At 40.1% G+C, this 13,635-nt stretch overlaps 1 protein-coding gene across 1 annotated transcript in view; it reads left to right on the top strand.

Moving 5' to 3' along the window:
• The window catches only part of LOC116160901 (ATP-binding cassette sub-family A member 5-like), a 31,512-nt gene that overhangs the window by 5,562 nt on the left and 12,315 nt on the right, over positions 1 to 13,635 (top strand). Inside the window, exons 2-10 of the mRNA XM_031474043.1 lie at positions 1,163 to 1,316; positions 6,934 to 7,107; positions 7,152 to 7,327; positions 7,378 to 7,579; positions 7,630 to 8,046; positions 8,095 to 8,238; positions 8,283 to 8,433; positions 8,486 to 8,559; positions 8,610 to 8,744. Coding sequence (XP_031329903.1) covers positions 1,221 to 1,316; positions 6,934 to 7,107; positions 7,152 to 7,327; positions 7,378 to 7,579; positions 7,630 to 8,046; positions 8,095 to 8,238; positions 8,283 to 8,433; positions 8,486 to 8,559; positions 8,610 to 8,744 — 1,569 coding nt within the window. The 5' untranslated portion in view covers positions 1,163 to 1,220. The remainder of the gene's footprint in view (positions 1 to 1,162; positions 1,317 to 6,933; positions 7,108 to 7,151; positions 7,328 to 7,377; positions 7,580 to 7,629; positions 8,047 to 8,094; positions 8,239 to 8,282; positions 8,434 to 8,485; positions 8,560 to 8,609; positions 8,745 to 13,635) is intronic.

Raw genomic sequence — 13,635 nt, 5'->3', positions numbered from 1 at the left:
TTTGACACAAAAAATTAGAGAAGGCCTTATGACATTCTTTCAGTACATTGTTCACCTTCTTTGGTTTTTTACTATCCCCTTGGAACAATAATTTGGGAGTGAAATCGGACCAGGAGAAGACGAGAAGTGTGGAAACGGATTGTGTGTATTTTCTCGTATTAGGTACGTTCTCCTGATACGTGAGCGTAACAAGAACGTGTAAAAAAATGTCCCGAAAATCTTGTACCAGGACCACAGAACCGCAAGATGCTGGTACACTATTGGTATACAACTCGCGTTATTTATTACGCTTTCCCGATACATGCAACACGAGTATGCGACTTAAACCTCTTTAGTATTATGCCTTCCTGATATAAATCTCATTACCCTGATACACTTTCCTTTTTTTGAGTCGTTGGTTATTGTTAGGTTCATATAGACCAAGAAGCGCGAATAATTTGTAACTAAGCATGTTCTCTTGATAAACATTTCCCCTTAAAAAATCAGGGACACAGAAAATCCGGAATCTTTTTCACTCTTAGGGGAATATACGTCTCAAAGACTGTTGCAAACCTTAATTGCAAATATTTTCCTTCGTGTTATGCAGCCCTGATGTAAACTTATTTTTCAAAATGATGTGCCTGTTTTATCAAGATCATAGAAAAGCAAGAGGTATGTTAAAGATTGTTGTAGCAGAAAATGGGCACGTCTAGAATTTAGAGAAAGCAAACTGCTCCAGTAAGTCCTAATAAACGCAAGAAGCCTTTTTTTAAAAATTGTTATATCAGGGTTACAGAAACTGAGTACGTGTAGGATTCAGTGACAGGCACCTTCCCTATAATATACTCGTCTAACCTAAAATCTGTTCTATCCAGATTTTAGAAACGCAAGACGTTTATTTTAGAAATTGTTGTATCAGGATCACAGAAACTGAATACCCGTAGAAAATTATATTATGCTTTCCCGATTCGCTTTCCTATTTTAAAAACGGTTCTGTCAACATGACACAAATCGATAGGAATATTATTTTCAATTTTCTCGAAAGATTAAAGTGCTCAGGTGCGCGAAAAGGGTATCGACATAAATTCGGATGATTGACGATCGTCCCTTACAGCGATGCTCGTATTCGTACAATTTATTTTATTTACCTCGGGGAACTAATTTCGTCCTTCTTTTGTTGCAGTAAACCACCAACATACTTTGTATTCGCGATGAAGTCATAGTATCAGGAGAAAATCAAGATGGAGAACTCGCTATCTCTCTACTGCACGCAATTGAGGGCGATGCTCAAGCGGAACATCCTCTTAAAGCGGAGGGAGAAGCGGAAAACGACTGCTGTAAGTATTTTACCTCTTCACTGTTTAGTTCTGTATCTCTTTTGGTCAGAGGGAAAGAGGGAGAGAGGGAGAGAGGGAGAGAGGGAGAGAGGGAGAGAGGGAGAGAGGGAGAGAGGGGGAGAGGAGGGAGAGAGGGGAGAGAGGGGAGAGAGGGAGAGAGGGAGAGGAGAGGGAGAGAGGGAGAGAGGGAGAGAGGGAGAGGGGAGAGAGAAGGGAGAGAGGGAGAGAGGAGAGAGGGAAGAGAGGGAGAGAGGGAGAGAGGAGAGAGGGAGAGAGGGAGAGAGGGAGAGGAGGAGAGGGAGAGAGGGAGAGAGGGAGAGAGGGAGAGAGGGAGAGAGGGAGAGAGGGAGAGAGAGAGGGAGAGAGGGAGAGAGGGAGAGAGAGAGGGAGAGAGGGAGAGAGGGAGAGAGGGAGAGAGGGAGAGAGGGAGAGAGGGAGAGGTCTTTCAACAAAATACACCGATTTTGAAGGAAAGCAAAGTTGTTACACAATACACATTGCGTGGTAGAATTGAAAATCCCCATTTATTTACCCCTTTAAAAGCGTCGATTTGGAAATAACTGACGCGTGAAACTAAAAATGCAATTTTATTCGTCCATTCAAAGCGCGAGTAACAATAACTACCTATGATTCACAAATAAAACCCCTTTCGACCGGGGGATTGTCCAATCAATACCGACGTGACACCGCTACTACGATTTCTAATTATAACAAATGCATTTTCGAGGCTTGCCGGTGCCATATCGATCCTGTACCGCAACGTTGTCCCGGTGTCTCCATTTTATAGTAAAAATTGATGTAACGAGAGATAGGGGGATGCTACCCCCAAAACCGTTTTCAACGCTTACAAGCTGCTATAGTGTAAATCAATATTGAAATCTACGGTTTGGGAGACGAAAAAATTGTGTAGCGGGGTTCCATTCGGTTTTAACAAACGCCGAGAGCGAGACTCATTAAAAACTGTATTTGCAACGAACGAATTATGGACACTGGCTCATTATGTTCGTTTGTATTGCGGAAACGGAGATTTTTTTCAATTTATAGGGTCGTGAACCTGTTCGCTAAAACAGTATTTCCCTATGTCTACTTTTGAATGACAAAACCTCCTCTGAAAGGCGCCTAATTTTATGCCACCAAAATAAATTAAAACAAATAAAGTCCTGGCTCTCATATTAACTAATTTGAGTATTGTTGCTTTGGCAGAAAGGTATGAATGAATTCTTAAACTTTTGCTGAAACAGTGAAATTTTAAGAGGAGCACAAAATTAATCAATAAACGTGTGGAATGTACTAATGCAAAATCAAATTAGGCGCCCTTCAGAAAAAGTGTTGTCTTTTAATAGTAGACTTAGGGGAGAACAATACAAGTAAATCCCTATGTCTACTTCTTAATAAATATCACTGTATGTATATAAAACTCTTCAGTTACTGTCAAGCAAAGCACAGCTAAAACTACTGGGAGCGCAGAAAACTGAAATTTGACATTTAGTTCCTTGGGGATTGTAGGAGAGCACTAAGAGATTTCCTACGGGAGCGGTAACGGGATTTTACGTTTTGAAGTCGAAACTGTGCAAGATAGAGACTTGTCAGTTACAAGGCAAGTTTCTTTGAAAACGCTAAGGTGTACTCACAAAGCATTTCCCGAAATTCCCACGGGAACGGGGAAAGACAAGATCATGAAAATCAGGGGAAGATCTTTTCCCATCACCGTGAGAATATTCTGTAACAGGAGAATATATGTGCGAGAAGGTGTTCCTGCTCCTGATACGCAGAGAATCAGTTAACAACCTGTCGAAAAATTTTTCTGTGTACCAGGAGAGCATGATCGACGAGGTCTTCTTTAGTAACCATTATTAAACTATGTACCAGAAGAATATAGTGCGCGAAGAGGTGTTTTTCGCACGAAGTACCGGGTAACAAATTGTCTATTAGGGGAATATGCTGGACGAGCATCCTTTTTTTAAAACCATGTTTCTACTTCTGATCGGAGTATCAGTTAAGAACGTAGTGTCAATTTTTTCTGGCTACCAGGAGAACATGATAGACGAGCAATATTTCAACACCTTTCATTAGATTAAACTGTTATATCAGGAGAGTACAATGTGTAAATGTTTTTTTTTCTATGAGAAACACCCTACATTGGGTTAAGTTTTATAAATCATGTGCCAGGAGAGTATGCAAGGAGGTGATTTTGCGCCTGGTACGCGGAGTATGATTATTAGCAAACTCGAGTAAAATGTCTGTGAAGAGAACTTTAGATAAAAAGGTTTTCTTTTGTAATCACCCTACCGTATATTAGTTTATTTTCAAACCTTGTAGTTGTAGGAGAAAGTAATGTGCGAGGAGGTGTGTCTGATCTTAATACACCAGTGTATGTTAGTATATGCTTGTAAAAGACCTCCTTGTCTACCAGGAGAGCATGATAATGAGAAATATTTCCATTTAGCTTGTATCAGGAATACATAATGCGAGTGGAGGTATTTTTGCTCCTAGTATATGTTAGGGCACGCGAATAAAATTTTTCTGGTTATCAGGATAGTATGATAGATAAGGAGTTTATTCTCTATTACTATGAGAAATGTTTCAGCACCCTTTCTTAGCTCCATTCTTACATATCCTGTATCAGGAGAACATAATTCAAGAGTAACTGGTTCTGATCCTAATACACTGGGCATAACTCATCAAACGCTTATAAAATTTCATTGGCTAGCAGTACATGACGGCCGAGCATGCTTTTTTCCATTACCATGAAATTTCTTCCAAACCTCTTCAAAATCTCTTCCAAATCTCTCCAAATCTCTTCAAAATTCAAAAGATTCTGTGGCTATCAGGAGAGCCAGGCGATATTGTATCAGGTGAATATGTCATCGAGGAGCGGTTTTGGCTTCTGATGCATGGTCTGTCAGTTAGCAAGCTATTAGAAAATTTCTCTGTGCACCAGGAGAACATGCCGGGCAGCTTCCCTCGACTGTCCGTATCAGGAGACTGTAATGCGTGAGGAGGTGTTTATGAACCTAATACACGGAGTATCAGTTAGCAAATAATTGTATTCTCTAGCTACTAGGAGAACATGAATGACGATGAGGTCTCTTTCCGTTACCATACGAAGCATTCTAGCTCCCCCACAGTATCAGGAGAAAATACTGTGCAAGGAGGTGATTTTGCTCCTCATACAAGCAGTATATATCTAATAAGATGCCTTTGGCTATGAAGAGAACATGATGGATGAGGAGGTTTTTTTGTCCCTATCGTGTATTAATTTTTACAAACCCTGTATGAGGAGAATGCGGTGCGCGAGGAGGTGTATCTGATTAGGAAACGTTTTCAAAGACTTCCTCGTCTACCAGGAGCGCATGATAGAGAAGGAGGTCTTTGTCCATTACTAGGAGAAATATTTCAACCCTCTAATTTAGTTAAAATCTTGTATCACGAGTATACAATGGGCGAGAAGGTTTTCCTACACCGAGTAAATGTTAGCCAACGCTTATAAAATTCTTCTGGGTATCAGGAGAACATGATAGAGTCCATCGCCATGTGAAACATTCTAATTCTTTTGTCTATCAGTATAGCATGATAGATAAGAAGCTCTCTTTCCATTACCATGAGAAATATTTCAGCATCCTACCTTAGCTTCATTGCTACAAATCTCGTATCAGGAGAACATCATTCACGAGGAGCTGTTTCTGATCCAAATAAACGCTTGAAAAATTGCATTGCCTACCAGAAGAACATGATGGCCCAGGATGCTTTATACAATTACCATGAGAAATGGCTTAGATCTTTAGGAGAATATACAGTGTGAGGACGTGGAGTATCAACAAAAAAGCTCTGAGAAACTTTATTTTGCACCAGGAGAACGTGATTGACGAAGAGGTCTTCCGTCCCCATGAGAAGAAACTTCAGCACTTCACCTTAGCTTGAATATTAGTAGTATCAGTACCAGGATAGTATGATCGACGAGAGGGGAGGGGAGGGAGAGCATTACCATGAATGGCACTTCGATTCCCCCCTTTGGAATAAACTCTATATCGGGAGAACTTCTTGTCAGGAGAGTATAATGTGCGAACAGGTGTTTCTGATCCTGGAACAGAGAGTATCAATTACGAAACTTTTGTAAAATTTCTCTAGTTAACAGGAGAACATAATATTTTAACACGATATTTTCCTTTAAGCTTTTACGTATCACAGGATGTCACGTGCGAGAAGGTGTTTACTCCATTAATAAACTGGACTTTTAAAATGTCTCTGGTTACCAGGAGAACATAAGTTAGGAAACGCATGTAAAATTCTTCTGGCTGCTAGGAAAGCATAGTGGAGAAGGATGTCTTTTTCCGCCACCTCGAGAAACATTTTAACACGCTACTTTGCATACCTACCAGGAGAACATCAAGATCAAGGAAATCTTTTATCACCAAGAGAAATACTTCAACGCATGTATCATGAAAATACAATGTGCGAGGAGGTTCCCTGCTACCAAAACAACGCCTTTAAAGTTTCTTTAGCTATAAGGAGAACATGATGGTTGAGAAAGTCACCATCAGAAACACGTCGCTTTGGTCTAAACTTATGGAAACTTATCGGAAGAATGTAATGCGCGAAGGGGCGCTGTGCTCTTAATACACGCCCTTCTAAAAGGATAAGAAGGTAGGAGAATACGTTAAACGAGGAGGTCTTTTTATATCACCACGTGAAATAGTGTCTCAGGAGGACAGAGTGTGGGAAAATGTGCTTCTCCTAAAACACTGAATATCAGTGCCTCTCTGAATATTAGGAGAACATGATAGACGAGGAATTTTGTTTAATGGGATTTATAATGATGATGATTAATTTTTTTTGGTCTTTTAATTTCTATAGGACATTGTTTCTTAATAGGTTTCGGAAGCCACTCGAGTCCAGATCTCTGGGATTTATGTCACATTTTGTCTACTTAATTAGTAGGTTACAATTGCTAGCTCAAGAATTAGGTCACACTCCTCAGGAGGTCGGCAAGATAGTTGGCCCCACCTCTTTCTTCTGTGCTTTCATGAATTTAACGGACTTGGTTATTACACGTGGCATCAAAAAGGGATAGTGCTTGGTAAAAATAATAGTGGGAATTAGTTTTAGGGGAGATCTATTCGGGTTTTTACTAACGATGTAGTCTGAAAATCAAGTGGTTAATTAATTCGCGTCTTGATCGCAGGAGAGCCAATAGTATCGCGCGATTCCTGGTGGAATACGGAAAAGATTCGCGCTTGGAAAGTCGTTGGTACTAGTGCGGGACCCTTAAAAAAATTTAATTCGATTTTTGGAACGTAAAATATAACAACGCGAGTTCCGGTTAGCCATAGTGCGGATTATCGCGAAAATGAAAAGGACGTAATAGACAATTAGAGTTGAGTAGGGAGATAAAGCAACTGCTGCCTTTGGTCAAGGACAATTTAACTAGGCGCGCTAATATATTTTGCTAAGAACCATTGTTAAAACTGCTGTGTAAACGTTTCATTCCGTGACCCCGAAGAAGAGATTGAATTCTGGTTGTTCAAAGTCCTAAAATGATCCAGGATTATTGTATTATGATATTATTGGTCTTCCTCCTCCGTCTAGGGTTATACTAATATATGATCTTCTTTCGTAGGAGGTGCTACTGCCGTTGTACTCGTTAGGCGTATTGATTGTTATGAAAATTCTAATACCGAACCCCAACTTTCCCGTAATGGACACACCGAGAGGGGAGGCGAAGCTGTACGACCTGTTTAGCAATTTAACGAAGCACACAATTGCCGTTGTTCCTAACAGTACGCAAATTAGGGTAAGTGCCGGACGAGCTTGCTGGAGGAATGACCTCTATTCTAGGATTTTATTAACAACAACGTAAACGAGGTTTGGCAAATGCTGAACTTGGACTCGGAACTCTCGTGGTCGTACTATGCGACGAGGGAGGAGCTGCTGACCGCGTACTGGTTGGAACCCAAGGCTATTCCCATCGCGGTAATCTTCAACACGACAAATCCGTTGAGCGACGCCTTTAAGTAGAGTTGGCCCGGCTCTCGACCATGGCCACTAATTCAATCGCTTACAGATACGAGATTCGTACTAATCCGTCGCACTCGGAGACGCCGTCCACCACGATGCTCTACGGCTCGCCCGCATTGTGCAGGCAGTCGCACGGGCACTGGTCCGCCGTACTTTCGAAGGAGAACCGAGGCACGTGCCCAGTGAACGAGTACTACTTCTCGGGTTTCGTAGGCCTACAGGCGCTCCTCGACTTCACGAAGATAAGGGTGAGCCCCGAGCTCTTTGCGCGCCCCCCGAGTCACCCATCCGCTTTCAGAGTCGCACCGGACGAAACGACACAGTAGTCCCCCACCTCCTCCTCCAGATGTTCCCGAAGGAGGCCTTCACCGGCAACTGGATGGTGGCGTTTCGCGTAGTCATACCACTTTACATGGTAATGGCGCTCTCTCAGTTCGTCGCCTACCTCCTCATTCTAATCGTCGGCGAGAAGGAGAACAAGATCAAGGAGGGGATGAAGATCATGGGCCTCAAAGACTCGGTCTTTTGGTTGTCCTGGTTCGTCATCTACGGCATCTTCGTCCTTTTCCTGTCGGCGGTATGCTGCATACTCCTCTACGCGTTGAAGGTATTCCAAAACACGAACTTGCTCCTCATCTTCCTCCTCGTCCTGCTCTACTCGCTCTCGATAATAATGTTCGGCTTCATGATCACGCCGTTCTTCGACAAATCGCGCGTAAGTAGCACGACGGCCGTCGGGCGTAAGTAAGTCCTAACGTTTTAGACCGCCGGTATTTTGGGGAACTTTATGGTAAACATTTTAAGCCTATTTTACTTCATTCAAGTTTTTGTTGATCATTCCAGTTCGTTAGTTTTCTGGATTGTTTCGGTTATAAGCTCGACCGGTTTCGCTTTGGCGATGGATAAGGTAGGTGACGCGTCGGTGTCCACCCTTGTTTAGTTCCATTACAGGCCTTGGTAATGGACCTTTCCGGCGAAGGCGTCAACATTCACAATTTGTGGTCGGGGCCGGGTATGCCCTTCGGCGGCAGTCTGATAATGATGGCCTTTGATATTGTCTTGTACGGGTTTTTGGCTTTTTACCTCGACAGCGTGATACCGAGTAAGTTCCAGGTGATTTCCGGCTTCAGAGTCAACGTAGGTACTCGTTTCAGGTGAGCACGGAACGAAGAGGTCGCCGTTCTTCTGCTTCAAGCTATCCTATTGGTGCAGAAAGAGGGTGATCAGGGTAAGCTTGTACGGGCGAAAGCGTCTAATTGTTAAAAAAGGCAATTACAGGTTCCGTTAGCCAATGGGACTTCGGCTGGATCGCTGCTTAATGGCGACGACGCAAATTGTGACATTGAGCAAGTGTCGAGGGAGATGAAAGGTCGTGAGGCGATCAAAATTGTCGATCTATTCAAATCGTTCCAGGTAAGTCTTGTATTTGTATACGAGTTTTTTTTTGAGAATCATCTTTTTAAGGGCTTTAAACATTCCCTGGAACATTCCTGCCATTGTTCCCAAAATATTCCAAAAAAACATTTAATATTTCTCAAAGTGCCTAAAGGTCACAACATCATTTTCTAAGGTTCTTCTGTGAGTCTCCTGAAATTCTCAAGTATTCCTCATGGAAATTCTCAAAAAATCCTCCATATTACAAATGTTTCGAGGAATCTCGTGAAGGTTCTTGGGTATATCCACCCTTGATGTCTCAAAATATGTCTTAAGGGATGAAATACGCCCTTGAGGTTTCAAAATATTCACGATACACTTACACAAAAAAGGTTCAAACTTTTATGGCTTTTGTAGCATGTCTAAAGGGGTGAAATCCACCCTTTGTCTCAAAATATGTCTTACGGGATGGAATCCGCCCTTGGGGTCTCAAAATATTCACGATACACTCACACGAGAAAATTTCAAATTCTTATGGCCTTTGTAACATGTCTTAAGGGGTGAAATCCGCCCTTGAGTTCTAAAAAATTCATGAAATCCTTGCTCAAAAAAGTTTCACATTTTGTTGCCTTTTAAAAAAGCCTAAAGGGGTGAGATCCGCCCTTGAGACCTAAAAAAATTCATGAAACTCTCGCTCAGAAAAGTTTCAAATTTTTTTGCCTATTAAAAAAGACTAAAGGAGTGAAATATCCGCCCTTGAGGCTTAAAAAATTCATGATACACTTGCACAAAGAGTTTCACATACTAATAGGTTTTGTAACATGTCTAAAAGGGGGAAATCCGCCCTTGAGATCTCAAAATATTCACGATACACTCACACGAAAAAGTTTCAAATTCTAATGACCCCTGCGGCATGTCGTATGGAGTGAAATCCACCCTTGAGGTTTTAAAATATACCTTAAGGGATGGAATCCGCCCTTGGGGTTTCAAAATATGCCCTTCACAAGAAGGTTTCGAATTCTAATGCCCTTTAAAAATACGTAAAAGGGTGAAATCCGTCCTTGAAATCTGAAAATGTTCATAAAACAATTGCACAAAGAGTTTCAAACTCTAATGGCTTTTATAACACGTCTAAAGGGGTGAAATCCACCCTTGAGCACTAAAACCATTCACAAAACACTTGCGCAAAGAGTTTCAAATTCAAATGGGTTTTGTAACATGTCTAAAGGGGCGAAATCTGCCCTTGATGTCAAGAAAATTTCATGAAACTCTTGCACAAAACGGTTTCGAATTCTAATGGCTCTTATAACATGTTTAAAGGGGTGAAATCCACCCTTGAGGTCTCAAAATATTCACGATACACTTACACAAAAAGGTTTCAAATTCTAACGACCTTTGTAACATGTCTTAAGAAGTGAAATCCACTCTTGAGGTATCAAAATATGTCTTAAGGGATGGAATCCCCCCCATGGGGTCTCAAAATATGCACGATACACTTACACAAAAAAGTTTCAAATTCTTATGGCTTTTGGAACACGTCCTAAGGGGTGAAATCCGCAATTGAGTTCTAAAAAAAATTCATAAAACCCTTTCTCAAACAAGTTTCAAATGTTGTTGCCTTTAAAAAAGCCTAAAGGGGTGAAACATCCGCCCTTGAGGCCTAAAAAATTCATAATACACTTGCACAAAGAGTTTCACATACTAATGGGTTTTGTAACATGTTTAAAGGGGTGAAATCCGTCCTTGAGGTCTCAAAATATTCACGACACACTCACACGAAAAAGTTTCAAATTCTAATGACCTTTGTGATATGTCTTATGGAGTGAAATCCACCCTTGAGGTTTCAAAATATATCTTAAGGGATGGAATCCGCCCTTGGGGTCTCAAATATGCCCTTCACAAGAAGGTTTCGAATTCTAATGTCCTTTAAAAATACGTAAAAGGGTGAAATCCGCCCTTGAAATCTCAAAATGTTCATGAAACAATTGCACAAAGAGTTTCAAATTCTAATGGCTTTTATAACACGTCTAAAGGGGTGAAATCCACCCTTGAGCACTAAAACCATTCACAAAACACTTGCGCAAAGAGTTTCAAATTCAAATGGGTTTTGTAACATGTCTAAAGGGGCGAAATCTGCCCTTGATGTCAAGAAAATTTCATGAAACTCTTGCACAAAAAGGTTTCGAATTCTAATGGCTCTTATAACATGTCTTAAGGAGGGAAATCCACCCCTGAGGTCTCAAATTACGTCTTAAGGGATGGAATCCGCCCTTGAGGTCTCAAAATATTCACGATACACTTACACAAAAAAGTTTCAAATTCTTATGGCTTTTGGAACACGTCCTAAGGGGTGAAATCCGCCATTGAGTTCTGAAAAATATTCATGAAACCCTTTCTCAAAAAAGTTTCAAATGTTGTTGCCTTTAAAAAAGCCTAAAGGGGTGAAATATCCGCCCTTGAGGCCTAAAAAATTCATGATACACTTGCACAAAGAGTTTCACATACTAATGGGTTTTGTAACATGTTTAAAGGGGTGAAATCCGTCCTTGAGGTCTCAAAATATTCACGACACACTCACACGAAAAAGTTTCAAATTCTAATGACCTTTGTGATATGTCTTATGGAGTGAAATCCACCTTTGGGGTTTCAAAATATATCTTAAGGGATGGAATCCGCCCTTTGGGTCTCAAAATATGCCCTTCACAAGAAGGTTTCGAATTCTAATGTCTTTAAAAATACGTAAAAGGGTGAAATCCGCTCTTGAAATCTCAAAATGTTCATGAAACAATTGCACAAAGAGTTTCAAATTCTAATGGCTTTTATAACACGTCTAAAGGGGTGAAATCCACCCCTGAGCACTAGAACCATTCACAAAACACTTGCGCAAAGAGTTTCAAATTCAAATGGGTTTTGTAACATGTCTAAAGGGGCGAAATCTGCCCTTGATGTCAAGAAAATTTTATGAAACTCTTGCACAAAAAGGTTTCGAATTCTAATGGCTCTTATAACATGTTTAAAGGGGTGAAATCCACCCTTGAACTCTAAAAAAATTCATGAAACACTTACTCAAGAAAGTTTCAAATTCTGTTGCCTTTTAGAAAAGGTCTAAAGGGGTGAGATCCGCCCTTAAAGCTTAATAAAATTCCTGCAACACTTGCACAAGAAAGTTTCGAATTCTAATACCCTTTAAAAATATCTTACGGGGAGAAATCAGCTCTTGAGATCTAAAAATATTCGTGAAACTCTTGTACATAATTTTTCAAAGTTTAATGGCTCTTCTAACACGGTTCAAGGGGTGGAATCCGCCCTCGAGTTCTTAAAATGTTTATGAAACCCTTGCACAAAAAGGTTTCATATTCTGTTGCCTTTTAAAAAAGGTGCGAAGGGGTGAGATCCGCCATAGAGGTCTAAAAAAATTCAATTCAGGAAACACCTACACAAGAAAGTTTCGAATTGTAATGTCCTTTAAAAATATCTAAAAGAGTGAAATCCGCCCTTGAGCTCTAAAGAAATTCATGAAACACTTGCACAATAAAGTTTCCAATTCTAGTGCCAACAAAAAATGTCTAAAGGGGTAAAATCCTCCCTTGACGTCTAAAAATATTCATGTAACACTTGCACAAAAAGGTTTCAACATCTAATATCTTTTAAACATTTCTAAAGGGGTGAAATACAGCCTTGAGGCTTAAAAAAATTCATGAAACACTTGCACAAGAAAGTTTCGAATTCCAAAGTCTAAAAATATCTTAAGGGGTGAAATTAACCCTTGAGATCTAAAAATATTCATAAAACTCTTGCACAAAAAATTTCAAATGGCTCTTCTAACATGCCTAAAGGGATGGAATCCGCCCTCGAGGTCTTAAAATATTCATGAAACACTTGATCAAAATAATTTCAAATTCTTTTGCCTTTTAAAAAAGGCCTGAAGCGGTGAGATGCGCCCTAGAGGTTTAAAAAATGCATGAAACACCTACACAAGGAAGTTTCGAATTCAAATGGGGTGAAATCCGACCTTGAGGTCTAAAAGAATTCATGAAACACTTGCACAAGAAAGTTTCGAATTCCAATGTCTAAAAATATCTTAAGGGGTGAAATAAACACTTGTACAAAAAGTTTCATATTCTAATGGCTTTTGTAACATGTCTAAAGGGGTGAAATACGCCCTTGAGGATTAAAACTATTCACACTTGCACAAAGAGTTTAAAATTCAAATGGCTTCTGTAACAAAGGGGTAAAGGGGTGAAACCCGCACTTGAGGTCTAAAAAAATTCATGGAATCCTTTATCAAAAAGTTTCAAATTCTGTTGCCTCTTAAAAACGGTCTGAAGAGGTGAGATACGCCCTTGAGGTCTAGAAAAATTCATAAAACACTTGTTCAAAAAAGTGTTAAATGCTGTTGCCTTTTAAAAAAGGTTTAAAGGGGTGAAATTTTATAACACGTCTAAAAGGGTAAAATCCGCTGTTGAGCATTAAAACTATTCACAAGCACTTGCACAAAGAGTTTCAAATTCAAATGGCATTTGTAACAAAGGGGTAAAGGGGTAAAGGTTTCAAATTCTAGTGCCTCTAAAAAATCCGCCCTTGGGGTCTAAAAAAATTCATGAAACATTTTGCACAAGAAAGTTTCGAATTCTAATATCTAAAAATATTTAAAGGGGTGAAATCCGCCCTTGTAGCCTAAAAATATTCATGAAACACATGCCCAAAAATGTTTCGAATGCTAATAACTTTTAAAAATACCTAGAGGGGTGAAATCCGCCCTTGAAGTCTAAAAAAATTTATGAAACCCTTGCTCAAAAAAATTTCAAAGTCTGTTACCTTTTAAAAAAATGTCTAAAGGGGTAAAACTCGCCCTTGAGGTCTAAAAAATTCACTTTCGCAAAAAAGTTGCACATTCTGATGTCTTTTAAAAAATGTCTAAAGGGGCCAA

This window comes from Photinus pyralis, unplaced genomic scaffold (assembly GCF_008802855.1).
Source record: "Photinus pyralis isolate 1611_PpyrPB1 unplaced genomic scaffold, Ppyr1.3 Ppyr1.4_LG10, whole genome shotgun sequence".
NCBI lineage: Eukaryota > Metazoa > Arthropoda > Insecta > Coleoptera > Lampyridae > Photinus > Photinus pyralis.
The sequence above is the reverse complement of the archived record's forward strand: the minus strand, read 5'-3'. Positions and strand labels throughout refer to the sequence as shown.